The 14,197-nt window shown below is 33.1% G+C and overlaps 1 protein-coding gene across 1 annotated transcript; it reads right to left on the bottom strand.

The window, feature by feature from the left end:
* Positions 1–2,916: 2,916 nt before the first annotated feature.
* LOC114328671 (prefoldin subunit 3) lies at positions 2,917–11,437 on the bottom strand. Its single transcript, XM_028277589.2, has 3 exons — positions 11,146–11,437; positions 10,658–11,055; positions 2,917–3,301 (listed from the first exon to the last, which is right to left on the bottom strand). The coding sequence occupies exons 1-3, from the start codon at positions 11,218–11,220 to the stop codon at positions 3,208–3,210; spliced, it is 567 nt and encodes a 188-aa protein (XP_028133390.1). The 5' UTR covers positions 11,221–11,437; the 3' UTR covers positions 2,917–3,207.
* Positions 11,438–14,197: the final 2,760 nt, after the last annotated feature.

Below are 14,197 nucleotides of genomic sequence, written 5' to 3'. Positions count from 1 at the left end.
ACTTACGGAATTATTCTGATTGATTTCTATGCCCAGATGTGAAGGCATCCACGCGTTCTTTTGACAGTCATGTACTTCGTTTTTGATTTGTTTATTTTAAGCCCCTTTTTTCTTGCTTCAGGATCAATTTCTTTGACGAATTATTTAACCTACTTGGTTTTATAGAGCAGTGTTTCCCAAAGTGTGGAAAGACAAATAAGACAAAAACACTACTTTGTTAAATCATGTATTTTTATTTTAATAAAGCCGTAAATAAAAATTAACAATTAATTATCAAACGAAACATAAAACTAAATATTAAAAGTCCTTAAAAGTAAAAGAAAAAAATAAAGTCAAATATTACAATGTTAATGAGACCCATGCGCCTGTTTTTTTGAAACTAGTCTTTCAAATCTAGGCTATGTATTTGAGACACACACAATTATATCGTTTTCAAGTATGAGACGATTTCTCACTTTTGTTTTAATGGCAGTCATAGACGAGAAACTTAACTCACATAAATATGATGTTACAAATGGAACCAAACATTTTACAGCTTCATTCGCCAACTGAGGGTATTCCTGCATCTTTTTGGTCCAAAATTCGTCCGGGTTCTGGGAAAAAAATTGGAGCTTCAACATTCCATCACTTGATATTTCAATAAGTTGTTCTTTCATGTTTATTGGTATTTCAGCATGTTGAAAGGAATTGGCTAAAAACGGATTCAGCATCCATCTGCAACTGTCGTAACTGTTTTGAATTTCTTCGGGGAAATAATCACAGAGCTGTTGTTTTAAATTAAGCAAAGTAACTTGCATGCCTGCATAAACTTGTTCAAAATTTGTAGCACTGTAACATACATTTTCTATAATTTCCTGAACGCACTGGAATGAATCGAGCTGCTTTTTGCCAAGTGAAGTTGACCATAAATCGATTTTTCTTATAAACCCCTTAATTTTATCTGTGGCTGTAATTATATTAATGTCGCGACCTTGCAAATTACTGTTTAAAATATTTAATTGTTCGAATATATCAGCAAGGAAACCTAGTTTCAAAAGCCAAATAGGATCGGAAAATTGATTTTCATATGGGGACTTCTCATCTTTCAAATACATTAAAAGCTCTGCTCTTAAGTCAAATACTCTTTTTAAGACGTTGCCCCTTGAAAGCCAGCTTACTTCGGTGTGATAAAGAAGATTTTGAAATATAGCACCCATGTCTTCGCAGATTTTTCGAAAAATACGGGTCTGTAAAGCTTTTCCTTTAATGGAATTTACAACTTTAATGATGGATTTCATAACACAGTCCATTTCAGGAGGTAAAGCTTTTGGCGCCAGAGCTTCTCGATGTAAAAAACAATGTCTCCATGTGGCATTAGGCATTATTTCTTATAATCTGACGACACGACCAGATTGATGTCCTGTCATAGCTTTAGCGCCATCTGTGCATATAGCAATACATTTTCCCCAGTCAATAACATATTTACTTGTGCGTTTCACAAAACTGTCGAATAAACATTTTCCAGTGGTATTGGTCTCCAATGGGGAACAAAATAAAATATCTTCTTGAATGCCATTATTTGTACAATCTTACAAACGTAATAAATTGGGCAGTTAGATATATCCGTGGATTCGTCCATTTGAAGAGAGAAGTACGTGCATTTATTAAGATTTTCCACAACTTGCGCTTGAATATCTTCTGCCATATCACTAATTCTTCTTTGGATAGTATTATTTGACAGAGGTATTGTTTTTAACTTTGCAGACTCTTTTTCACCAATCATTATATGTACCATTTCAACAGCTGCTGGCAAAATCAGATTTTCAGCAATTGTGTGCGGATTACTAGTTTTGGCAACGCGATAAGCAACTTTATAACTTGCTAATAATGCTTTTTCGTTAGTAGTGGTTGCCAATTGAAAAGTATCTTGCTGTTTGTGAAGGACGTTTAGCTTTCTTTCAAAGAATTCTACGGGTTTGTCTTTTTTATCTGGATGTTTGCTATTTAAATGTCGAAGTAACTTTGATGGCTTCATGCTTTCGTTTGACAATACTTCTCCACAAATAACACATTGTGGTTTATTGGAAATAATGGTAAAACCATATTTAAGATATTCATCACTGTAAAGTCTGTTTTTCTTTTTATTACTGCCACTTTCAGACGTAGATGGTTCTGAATTTCTTTTTAAAAACTTATCCATAATTTGTAATTTATCGTAGACGTAAATACGTAAACGGGAATACGTAAGTCGCAAAATATTTACTCATTACTTAATACCGCTGCATTCGCCACAACGTGCTGTTTCGAACTGAGGTCTCATTGCACATCGCCGCTTATATAAAGCCAAAACGAGTTTACGAGAACGTTCCAGAGTGCCATCTAGTAGCGAAGTAAGGAGTAGAGCCTTCGCGAATATAATGGAAAAGTATTGCGATGTAGACACAAAGATGTCGCGGTGTACAATGTGCAGTCGACTTTTTATTATTTATTTTTATTGTAAATGCTAGTCTGGCAGAAGTACTACTAGTGTACTAGTGGGACAGATCGCAATTATTAAAATAATTGTTGAATTTTTTAAATGTATTTAGTTTGAATTTAAATAGTAAAGTAAAATAAAATTTGAGAAACCATCAGTTGTAAATTAGGCACGCTATTTTTGTCGCTATTTTGGTTTGGGTGATGAGTAGGGGGTCGTGAACAATTTTTTTAACAAAAAGGGGTCGCGCTTTAGATAAGTTTGGGAAACACTGTTATAGAGCATTCATAAGAGATTTAAGACACCTTTGTGCAATCTTGTATAAATAATAACTTATTTAATAAACTAATGGACCTAATAAACTAAAACTAAACTAAACTAATGGACCACTTACATCAGGGAGACTGGCAAGATATTTGATTATAAGTTACAAGTATGTACATTGAAAATAAAAAAGCTAATAGATTTCAATTTTTTAATAATAAAAATGAAATTAACTATAAATAAGCAAAGAAAATAATTAAAATATAGTGCAATTGATGTCACATGTCTTGAGAAATACAGATCACATTAATTATTATTTGATTTTTAATACTTAAGAAACAAAATCGTTCTTCTGTGGCAGCCAATTTGAAATCAAGGGCTTGGATGTAGATTACAATGATGGTAAATATTAATTTATTAATAAAAATAAAATAATTTAATGAGAAAATGCAATTATTATATTGGCCTCTATCAAAAACGTCTCTGTATTATTTTGCTGCTGTTGCTTTTAATGCTTGGCGCCTTTTGACATCCCAATTGTATACTCTTGCCATGTTCACTTCAGTTGTTGTAAATTGATCTCTAAAAAAGAGTCACATAGTATACATTCTTTTAAAATACATCAGCATTAAGGGTAGGCACAAAATTGTGGTTCAATGCTATTTAAATGTATTCATTTTTTTCGAATGCTGAAAAAACTAATAAGTGTCTTTGAAAAAAATAAGTTACAGGGGTGAGAAAAAGAGAAAATTTAGTGTGATTTTAAATTTCAAATATCTCATTCAAAAAAAAACATTTTGTTTATTCAAAGGGATTTTTGGCCCTCAGTAATAATGTAATCTCATTCTGCGTTTAAATTTTTCAAAAATATATATCTGGACCTCGGAGGTAAACTACACTATGTCATTTCAAACAACTGTGTTTAGCGTGTGTTTGCAACAAAGTTTAGAGCACTTAGAATGGTAATAAAAATCTGATATATGCCATAGTTGTTTGACAGACAATATGTCTATATTTTAATGATAATATATAATCAATTTCTATAATCCAACTAATAAAACTAGTGGATTAAAAAAACTTGTTCAGAAAAACGCCATGTCGACATAGTGTAGTTTACCTCCGAGGTCCAGATATTAGTTTTCTCAGAATTCGAAAAAAATGAATGCATTTAAATAGCATTGGATTCAAAAATTTTGCACCTACCCCCTGAAATAGAAAAACTTTCTCAGGTCATCACATAAAAAATGTACTATGCATTTAGTGTGGCAAATACAAGACGCATAAGGGAGCGTTCAAGTATTGCGTGCAATTTTTGACCACCCCCCTCAACCTGCGTTACGTAATACTTGAACGGCCCCTAACCCGAAACATGGTAATTTTAGCAGTAATGCAAAACATAATAATTATGGTCTATTGAAAAAAATGGCAACAAATTGTAAGGTATGTTAGATATAAACAAGCAAAGAAAAATAGTGATTCCATTTCAAATCACTCAATTTTGGATCTCCGATTTGTCTGAAAATTGGTATCGAGAAACTGGTATATCGAGAAATTGGTATTATGTAGAAATAAAACATTTAAGGTGGAATTGTCTTCTTCTTTTTTTTCTCAAAATGTTATTTTAAGCGATTTTACAATGATTTGGTATTTATTTAAACAAATTTGCATTTTCTATCGTAAAGTATCAATGGAAAACATAATATTTTAATAGAAGGGACTCAAAAATGTCATTATATGGCATTATAACAAGTTATTTTCATTCAAACCAAGTTTTTGATCAAATTTTATAGTGTAGAAAACGTTAAAATACCGTTTTTTAAATTTTCCTCAATTCCCAAAATACATCACAATCGATTTGGCTCAAAATTTGCCCACAGATAGCCAAAACATAGGACTATAAGTTGTTAGAAGGATTTGAATTATATTACAATACTAAAAAAGTTACATGCAGTGTTAATATGTCGGTTTCGCCAGACAGTGTTATTAAGGCATTCTGTCAATCTATTTGCTTTTTGTACTCGATTTCTCACATCTTTATACAAGTCTCCGTAGCTGGACAATGTAATTCCAACATATTTTATTTCCATTAATTTCTATTTTTGTATTTGATTGGCTCTTTACTCATTACTATTGTTTTAGTTTTCTGATAATCTGAAATGATGAAATATAATTTCTTTAATTTTTGTATTTTATTAGTAAAATCTGAGTCAGCCAGATTTACTGGTTCAGTATTACCAATGTCACTGGGTCCTGCCCTACCCATGCTCACTACAAAAATACAAATTGTTCGATTAATTATGGTTATTATAAACAAAATATAAAATACTTATTGTTCACCAATACACAATCTGTAACAATAGAAACACCGGAATCTGATATATCTGGCCTACTGGACCTGCATGTTTACCTACAAAATGACTGTTAAGCGTATTTTACATGGTCAATATTATTGACGAATTAATGGTCAAAAAACTGTAGCCCTTACACAACTCAATAATATTGATCAATAAAGTGTCAGGTTCAATTGTGCAATCAACGAGAATGTATCTAAAATTTCTAATCACATCTGCTTTGGTTCTCAAGAAGAGGAAAAAAAGGAGGCAAAGAACAGTGTGGATAAAAAACTGGTTAACTAGATGTTCAAGTCATGGATATCGGGAATTGCTCCTAGGACTCCACAGTGAGCCAGATAACTACAAATTTTTTTTAGGAATGGATGAGCAACTGTTTCAACACCTAGTTGCACTCATTTCAGCATTTATAATAAAGCAGGATACAATTGAAGACATAAGTGGATAAAGGTCATATGTCACATTTTTTGAGAAAATTGTTTTATTAGGTTTTTGTTCTTATAATATGTTGTTTTACCTTTTAAAATTTTAAAATATCCTATTTTTAGCTAAATAAAAATAACAGGAAGGTATTAAAGCAATATGTCCCACTAGATTTTCGAATTCTAGTGGATAAAGGTATTATGTCCAAAATCGCATTTGGACATAATACCTTTATCCATGTAAAATGTGTAAATATGGAGAATGTTTTCTACTTCTTTGAAGGTCTGCTGACGAACCTCTATTTGTGTAAAAAGCAAACAAACTCTTCAAATCAAAAGGTCAATTTTCGTGTTACGTAAACTGGATAAGAATGGACGAATTAGGCTTCTATCTCTATAAGACATAGATACTTTAATGACTACATGCGATTTCAGCAAGTAGATTTAAGAAAAAAAAAGGACAGCACATCTGACCACAACTGAATATATAGAATATAGACCAAGAAGACTGGAAAATAAAACTGGTAGTTTGAGTTTGGAAAAACTGGGAAATTTAAGAGACCGAATAAAATTTGTTCCCGAAGAGTATAGATGGTTTTATGAAAACGCGATGGAGGAAAATAAAAAAAATCCCAAAAAGAAAAAAACAACCTACTAAAAAATATGTTTTTATTAATTTTACAGTTCGTATTGCAATTTTTTTTGACAATAAATGCCCATTTTTGATACTTAACTCTTTTATCCACTTAACCCTAACATTTTTTAATTATTTTTACTATGTGGATAAAGGTAATATGTCCACAAAATTTAAAATATTTGGCTTAAAGTAACTTTTTTTAAATTCAATTTAAAGTGTGAAAAAAGTACCTTCAAATACCTGTTTAAAAAAGTGTAGCAATGCAAATTTATAAAATAAATAACTAACTACTCCTCCTCCTCCTAACTAACTACTCCTTACACAGTGTCAATAATATTGACAGTGCCTCAATATATTGATGGGGCTTCAATCAAAATCAAACCTATTTGACATTCTTCAATATTATTGTTTCAATGTACTCTTTACATGACCCGTGTTGAGCTGCCCCCCCCCCACTTGCAAAAATTAAAAAACAAATAGCCCTGATTTATGAGCTTTCATATTCCGCAAACTAAAAATTTTGAGCTCGTTCCACTGAGCAGGAATTTATAGGAATATTGAATCGGTTTTTGCGGCAGAATTACGAGCTATTTATGAGCTCTTGAAATTATATAGTTTCGATTTTTGAGCTCATCCCCTTCACCCCCAAACAACCCTTTAATTGATTTAACTTGAGAGAAAAATGCTGAGAAAACTTAAAATATATCGTATTGCGGATATAATTCCTATAGCGTATATACTCTAAGAATAAACTATTAAATCACGTGCATTTCGATTATTGAGCTACAACCCCTTCGCAAGAAAACCACCCTATCTTCCCGGCTTAAGAGAAAGTTGTACTTAAAATGCATTAAATTAATTATTTGGCGACTACATATCATTTAATAATTTATAAGCTTCCAAATTACGCGCATTTAAATCAGTAAATTGGTCAGTGGTTAGAGGATACCTCAAGAAACAAAGGTGACATGGTACCACCTTGCGCCTTTACCCTGAGGGTGGAAATTCGCCCCTTCTCGGGGGTGAAAATTATTTTATAAAAAATAACTGCACAAATCTATAAAAGAACAAATTATAAGCAAAATTTATTATATAAAGTTATTAAAATAAGTCAATACTTTTTAAGTTATTAAAGATTAACGATTTTAATTATTCGTGAAAAAAATGCATGTTTTGAAGCAGTTTTTCGTAAATCACTGAAAAACTGTAAGTTTTTACAAAAAAGTTAATAGTAGTTTTATTCGTATAGCTTATATTCTAAGAATAAACTCTTAAATCACGCGCCTTTCGATTATTGAGCTACATCCCCTTCGCAAGAAAACCATCACATATTCCCGGCTTAAGAGAGAGTTGTACTTAAAATAACTTAAATTAATTATTTGGCGACTAAATATCGTTTAATAATTTATGAGCAGCTCGCAAAATATATGCATCTCAATTATTGAATTGCCATTTTCTTTCTATAGTGCAGTCACTGAAGGTAAAAATCAACTATGACCTTCGATTTCGGTAAATCTCCATTCATTTTCAAGGAAATTGGTGAGCGGATTTTGATGCTATTAACTTTTTCTGGAGCTCATTTTTGATAGGTATTTCTAAGTACTTTGACAAGTATTTAGTACAGTGGAACCTCGATTATCCGTCTCTCCATTAAGCGTCACCTCTGTTAACCGTCAGGGTCCGAACATAAGTTGTATTAAGTACATAAGCAAAAAATTGAGTCATCAATTCATTTTTTTAGCATTGTGATAAGCCAATCGAAATTCGCTGAAATGTACAGTGCGGTAACAAATGAAGTTATGGCTGAATCAACTGTTTTGTTTTCGTTGCCCAAAGATGACGAATGGTTAATTTGTGATGAGGACGCAAATGACTATCGATTGCTGACAGATGATGAAATTGTTGAAATGGCAAAACAGAGGCTGACGAAACAGATTTAGAAGCTGACACAAACTTGGAATTTGACGGTGGCGACGTCGATGATGCTTTTTCAACTGACAAAGATTTGCCTAAAGCAGCTAGACAAGCTGCATCTCACATGCAACCAACCATTCATCGAGTGGTATTCTCGACAAAAAGAATCCAATACAGTAGATTGCATGATCTTACGCCGAATAAGAAAATCAGTCCTTGCAAAATGTGAAGCATCAGTAAAACAAACAAAGATTTCAGAATATTTTAAACCAAATTCGACAATATTAACACGAACACAAATTTCTCTTATATCATCAAATAAAACATACAAATAAAATTTGAGAGTTTTATTATCAATTTTTATTTTTTTTTAATGTTCTGTTAACCGTCTTTTCGATTATCCGTCATACCCTTGGTCCGGTGCCCTGACGGATAATCGAGGTTCTACTGTACCTAAGTGTTATAAAATGTGTCTATTTCCCGTTATATAAGCTTGAGTCCTTATATTTAAACAGTCACAGAAAAAAATATACATTTAATTACCAATAACTTACTTTAAATTAACATTAAAGGGTTTTTCAAGTAAGCAATTTATTATATTTTTTATTAGCTTCAATTAACACTTTTTTGTAAAAACTTATAGTTTTTGAGTTATTTATGAAAAATCGCTTTAAAGCATGCATTTTCTTTCACAGAAATTAAAATATTTGATCTTTAATAACTCAAAAAGTATTGATTTATTTTAATCACATTATATAACAAATTTTGCTTACAATTTGTCCCTCTCTCGATTTGTGGGGTTATTTTTAATAAAGTAATTTTCACCCCCGAGAAGGGGTGACATACCCCAGGTTAAAACCCCAAGTTGTTATTGTTAATTCGTGAAAATGAATGGAGATTTACCGAAATCGAAGGTTTACCTCATAAATTATTAAACGATATGTAGTCGCCAAATAATTAATTTAAATTATTTTAAGTACAACTCTCTCTTAAGCCAGGAATATGGGATGGTTTTCTTGCGAAGGGGTTGTAGCTCTATAATCGAGAGGCGCGTGATTTAAGAGTTTATTCTTAGAATATAAGCTATACGAATTAAACTACTATTAACTTTTTTGTAAAAACTTAGTTTTTCAGTGATTTACGAAAAACCGCTTCATAACATGCATTTTTTTCATGAATAATTAAAATCTTTGATCTTTAATAACTTAAAAAGTATTGACTTATTTTATTAACTTTATATAATAAATTTTGCTTTTAATTTGTTCTTTTATTGATTTGTGCAGTTATTTTTAATAAAATAATTTTCACCCCCGAGAAGGGTTGGTATCCACCCTCAGGGTAAAGGCGCAAGGTGATACCATGTCACCTTTGTTTCTTGACGTATCCTCTAACCACTGACCAATTTTCGTGAAAATCGATGAAGGTTCACCCAAATTGAAGGTAATCGTTGACTTTTACCTTAAGTGACTGCACTATACAAAATAAATTGCAATTTACTGATCTAAATGCGCGTAATTTGGAAGCTTATAAATTATTCAATGATATGTAATCGCCAAATAATTAGTTTAATGCATTTTAAGTACAACTTTCTCTTAAGCCGGGAAGATAGGGTGGTTTTCTTGCGAAGTGGTTGTAGCTCAATAATCGAAATGCACGTGATTTAATAGTTTATTCTTAGAGTATATAAGCTATAGGAATTATATCCGCAATACGATATATTTTAAGTTTTCTCAGCATTTTTCTCTTAAGTTAAATCAATTAAAGGGTTGTTTGGGGGTGAAGGGGATGAGCTCAAAAATCGAAACTATATAACTTCAAGAGCTCATAAATAGCTCGTAATTCTGCCGCAAAAACTGATTCAATATTCCTATTTTTAAGTAGTGGGGGCTCAGCCCCCCCCCCCCCACTAAAGTATCAAATTCCTGCTCAGTGGAACAAGCTCAAAATTTTTAGTTTGCGGAATATGAGAGCTCATAAATCACGGCTATTTGTTTTTTGATTTTTGCAAGTGGGGGGGGGGGCAGCTCAACACGGGTCTTTACATGTTCTGATAAATATTGATATTGCTTTCATAAACTTTGTAAAGTATGCTTTACAATGAAGCAACACTAAATCAGAATGTATTTAAACCGATGTGTGTGCAAGGTTTACACTGTTGCCGCGATCAGCAGCTATTCGGGGGTTTTGGCCCATTACACCAATGTTTCGGGTTAAGGGCTAAATAAACAATATGGTGTATACCCCTCACACAGTGTCAATAATATTGACAGTGCCTCAATATATTGATGGGACTTCAATCAAAATCAAACTTATTTGATATTCTTCAATATAATTGCCATACATATTATTGTTTCAATGTACTCATTTACATGTTCAACATATTGATGAATATTGATATTGCTTCAATAAACTTTGTAAAGTATGCTTTACAATGAAGCAACACTAAAAGACTAAGCTTACTACAGAGTACAGAGTGCTCAGAATGTATTTAAACCGATGTGCGTGTAAGGGTTACACTGTTGCCGCGATCAGCAGATATTCAGGGTTTTGGCCTATTACGCCAATGTTTCGGGTTAAGGGTTAAATAAACAAAATGTCAAAATAATAGAATTACCTTAGGAAGTCCAAATCATGTTCAACATAGCTCAAGTTCCGCGTCGCTGCCGTAATGTTTTGAGTCAACAGTTTTTTCGCATCTTCTAAGGTATACTCCAACATTACATTTGCACCTAACCACAAACACACAGTCTCAGTGGGAGGAACTTTGGCTTTCGCAAAAACTTGCTCACTAAGCAGGAACTGCGTTTCGAACTCTTCCTTTTCCTCCTCAAGTTTCTCTATCATAGTGAGGGATCTTTTCAACTCTGGGACTTGATTGAGTAGCCGTTTCTTCTTTGACAATAAATTGTATTCCATGAATTTATATTTGGCATGCTGGCTGTCTAATTTTTTTAAAACTTCGTCTACGTTACTGTTATTTTCAGATCGTTGCATGTAAGCGTCTACATCTTCCTAGAATTTAAATTTTCATAAGGTGAAAATAGGTTAGAATCATTTATTTTTAGAAGCCGCATGCTTTTGTATTTTTATGAAAGAACTTACCACAAATTCGGCTTCTGGGATGCCCGCGTAGGACTTTCTATCTCCTAGTTCAGTAATATTTGATTCTGTTTCCATTATTCTAAAATTTGTAATTAATAGGAAACTTTATTTATTGAAAAGAAGGAACTGTCACGTGTCAGTCAAATCTTCTTCCATTTGCACTTCGATAATACATGTATGTAGCCTCTTACTTAAAAAATTGAAATTACAGAATAAACACAGGGTGTTGAAAATTCTACTATCTTTGGGCACGTATTTACCACAACCATACCATATAAAAAAATTATGCAACTTTATATCAAATCTCCATTTTAGATTATTGAATGCAGACCACATCTTTATTTGACCAGGCCATGCGTCATATTAGATGTGGCAACACAGGGGAGCTGTCAAATACAGGGCCTTAATAATACACTACCCCAAGAAATTAAGGCACCACCTTAAAAATGGGAAATTTTTGATGTTTCGAATTTCCTAGACCTATCGTCCGATTTAAGTGACTTTTTTAATATGTTATAGCCTTATTCTTAAACAATCTCGCTGTAATGCTGTTGCTAGACAGGTAAATTATTGTCATTGTATACCGGGTGTACCAAACTGTTTTTTTTTTCTCAAAGTTCACAACACCCTGTGGCGTGGAATATTCTAGCATTTATAAACTACATACTGAAATTAAAACCCAACTATAGCCTCCGATTTTCTTAACATTCTGTTTTTTTATTCAATCGCTTATGTCGGAAAAAAGTTAGGTAGGTCCTTTACCAACTAGCAGTGTTTTTCATTAATACATGGTGTGCGACAAATTTTAAAGGGTAATTCTACATTTTTTTTTGTACGCATTTATTAACAATCAGAATTACATATTCTATGAGTTAATTTGATAACAAGTACAATAACTTATATATATATTAACTATAGTATTGTACACTAAAATGGCGTTATGAGGTACATCACCCAGCGGTTTCACCTCAGTTTCAGCGAAGATCTATGGGCTATAATCTTCGCAATATTCTGTTGTTTAGTGGCTGCAGTATTGGTAATATTAATTGGTTGGGGTGGCCTTCCAATTTCTCGTGGTGTCTGTTGGCTCTTTCTTGAATTACTGTGCTGACTAACGGGATGTTTAGGTCTCTATGAAGGGTTTGGTTGGAAATGTACCACGGGGCATTTGCGATGGTGCGTAGAATTTTTGATTGACTTCTTTGGATAATTTTTGTATTTGATTTGCTGGCACAACTCCATAGTTCTATATTCTATACCGTACGTCCATATACGTTTGATGACTGTTTTATAAATGAGCAGTTTGTTCTCAATTGAGAGTCGAGATTTTCGACCTATAAGCCAATTAATTTCTTTCACTCTCAACTCAATTTGTTTCTTCTTCTTTAAAATGTGTTGTTTCCAGTTTAATTTAGAATCAAGATGAAGCCCCAGGTATTTGACGATATTCTGTTGAGGTATGTTGACTTGATTAAGGCTAATATATTTGGGCATTGGCCTTTCCTTTGTGTGAAAGTTATATGTGTTGACTAGTTTCATAGCTTTTATCTTCCATTTCTTTAACCACGGTCCAATTTGGTCTAGGTGTTCTTGAAGTTTTAATACTGCAGCTGTTGGATCCTCTTCAGTTGCAAATATTGGTGTGTCATCAGCGAAAGTTCCAATGGTGGTTTGTGGAGAGGTTGGTAAATCGGATGTGTACAGTACATAAAGAAGTGGACCCAATATACTACCTTGTGGGATTCCTGATTGAATTTTGTTACGGTTTGATAGTTTATCCTCCAGTTTAGTTTCAAATTCTCTGTGATTTAGATATGATTTTAATAAGTCAAGGTATTTATTGGGTAGAGATTTTTTGATTTTATAAAGTAATCCTAGGTGCCATACCTTATCATATGCTTGGCTGATGTCCAGAAAGGCTGCTGTGCAATACTGTTTATTGTCCAAAGCTCTATATTAATTACATTTGATATGCGATGGCATTGTTGCACTGTAGAATGAGCTTGCCGGAATCCAAATTGGTGTTCTGGGATCCAGTTTTGGAATTCTAGGTCGCTCATAATTCTTTTAAGTAACAGCTTTTAAAGAAGTTTTGACATTATTGCCAGTAGACTTATTGGGCGGTATGATGAAACATCCGTTAAAGCTTTACCAGGTTTCGGTATCATAATTACTTGGGCAATTTTTAGTGATTTAGGCCAATAATTAAGTCTTAAGATTAATTCTACATGAAAAAGAAATGAGAATCGTTGAAAAACCCTATACAGGGTGTTAGACGATTTGCAGACCCTGCTGATTCTGGCAGACATTGGCGCCCGGTGCAGCCTGGACCCCAGAAACGCTGAAGACCAGGTTCTTATGGACCTGGTCCGTAAGATAGGGGTGATACAATGAATCCGTCGTAGGAGGTTTAAGTCTCTGAAGGGCAGAGGCGGATTTGAAGATTTGCCGCCCCTGGACTATCCATAATTTGCCGCCCTCCCATGCCATTTTTTACTATTTTACCAAAATGTGCCGCCCTAGTCTATAGCATTTTCAATCCATATGTAAATCCAGCCCTGCCCCGATGTACCATAACTATTCGCGGTGTGCAAGTACTTGGAAAGGGAAACGAGAAACGACCGTGCGCGAGTCGCGGAGAAATATTGCAACTATCTTAAATAATTCATATTGCCAATTGAAATTGTCAAATTGACGTATATTTCATACCTTCTGTCATTGAGGCAGAAAAATTATATATTGCTCCACAATATTGATATGATATGCAATTATTATATAAAGGTAAATTTAATTAATTGTATTTTGCTTGCAGTACTGCATTTTAATAACTGATTTTATTTACTACATACAATTGTTTACGTTTGCTAAACATAACCTGCATCTTATTTTTTCTTCTTATTATTTTTTTGGACTATGGTCTTGACAATTATCCAGTAACCAGGACTAATATAATTGGCCAATATAATTAAAAGTGCGAATAAAAGTACAGAGCGTAGAAATAGAGGTCGCTTTGCCGAACTTGCACGGTCCCAATAGTCAGAAAACACAAATA

The sequence above is a fragment of the Diabrotica virgifera genome, chromosome 6, assembly GCF_917563875.1.
Source record: "Diabrotica virgifera virgifera chromosome 6, PGI_DIABVI_V3a".
Lineage (NCBI taxonomy): Eukaryota > Metazoa > Arthropoda > Insecta > Coleoptera > Chrysomelidae > Diabrotica > Diabrotica virgifera.
This window is presented reverse-complemented; position numbering and strand designations above follow the sequence as displayed.

What these genes read in the sequence shown, in the direction of transcription:
- LOC114328671 (XM_028277589.2), bottom strand. Translation starts at nt 11,220, where the DNA reads ATGGAAACAGAATCAAATATTACTGAACTAGGAGATAGAAAGTCCTAC. An exon ending in TCCCAGAAGCCGAATTTGTG is followed by an intron (nt 11,056 to 11,145) that starts GTAAGTTCTTTC and finishes TTTAAATTCTAG; the next exon opens with GAAGATGTAGACGCTTACAT. An exon ending in CATGATTTGGACTTCCTAAG is followed by an intron (nt 3,302 to 10,657) that starts GTAATTCTATTA and finishes ACTCTTTTTTAG; the next exon opens with AGATCAATTTACAACAACTG.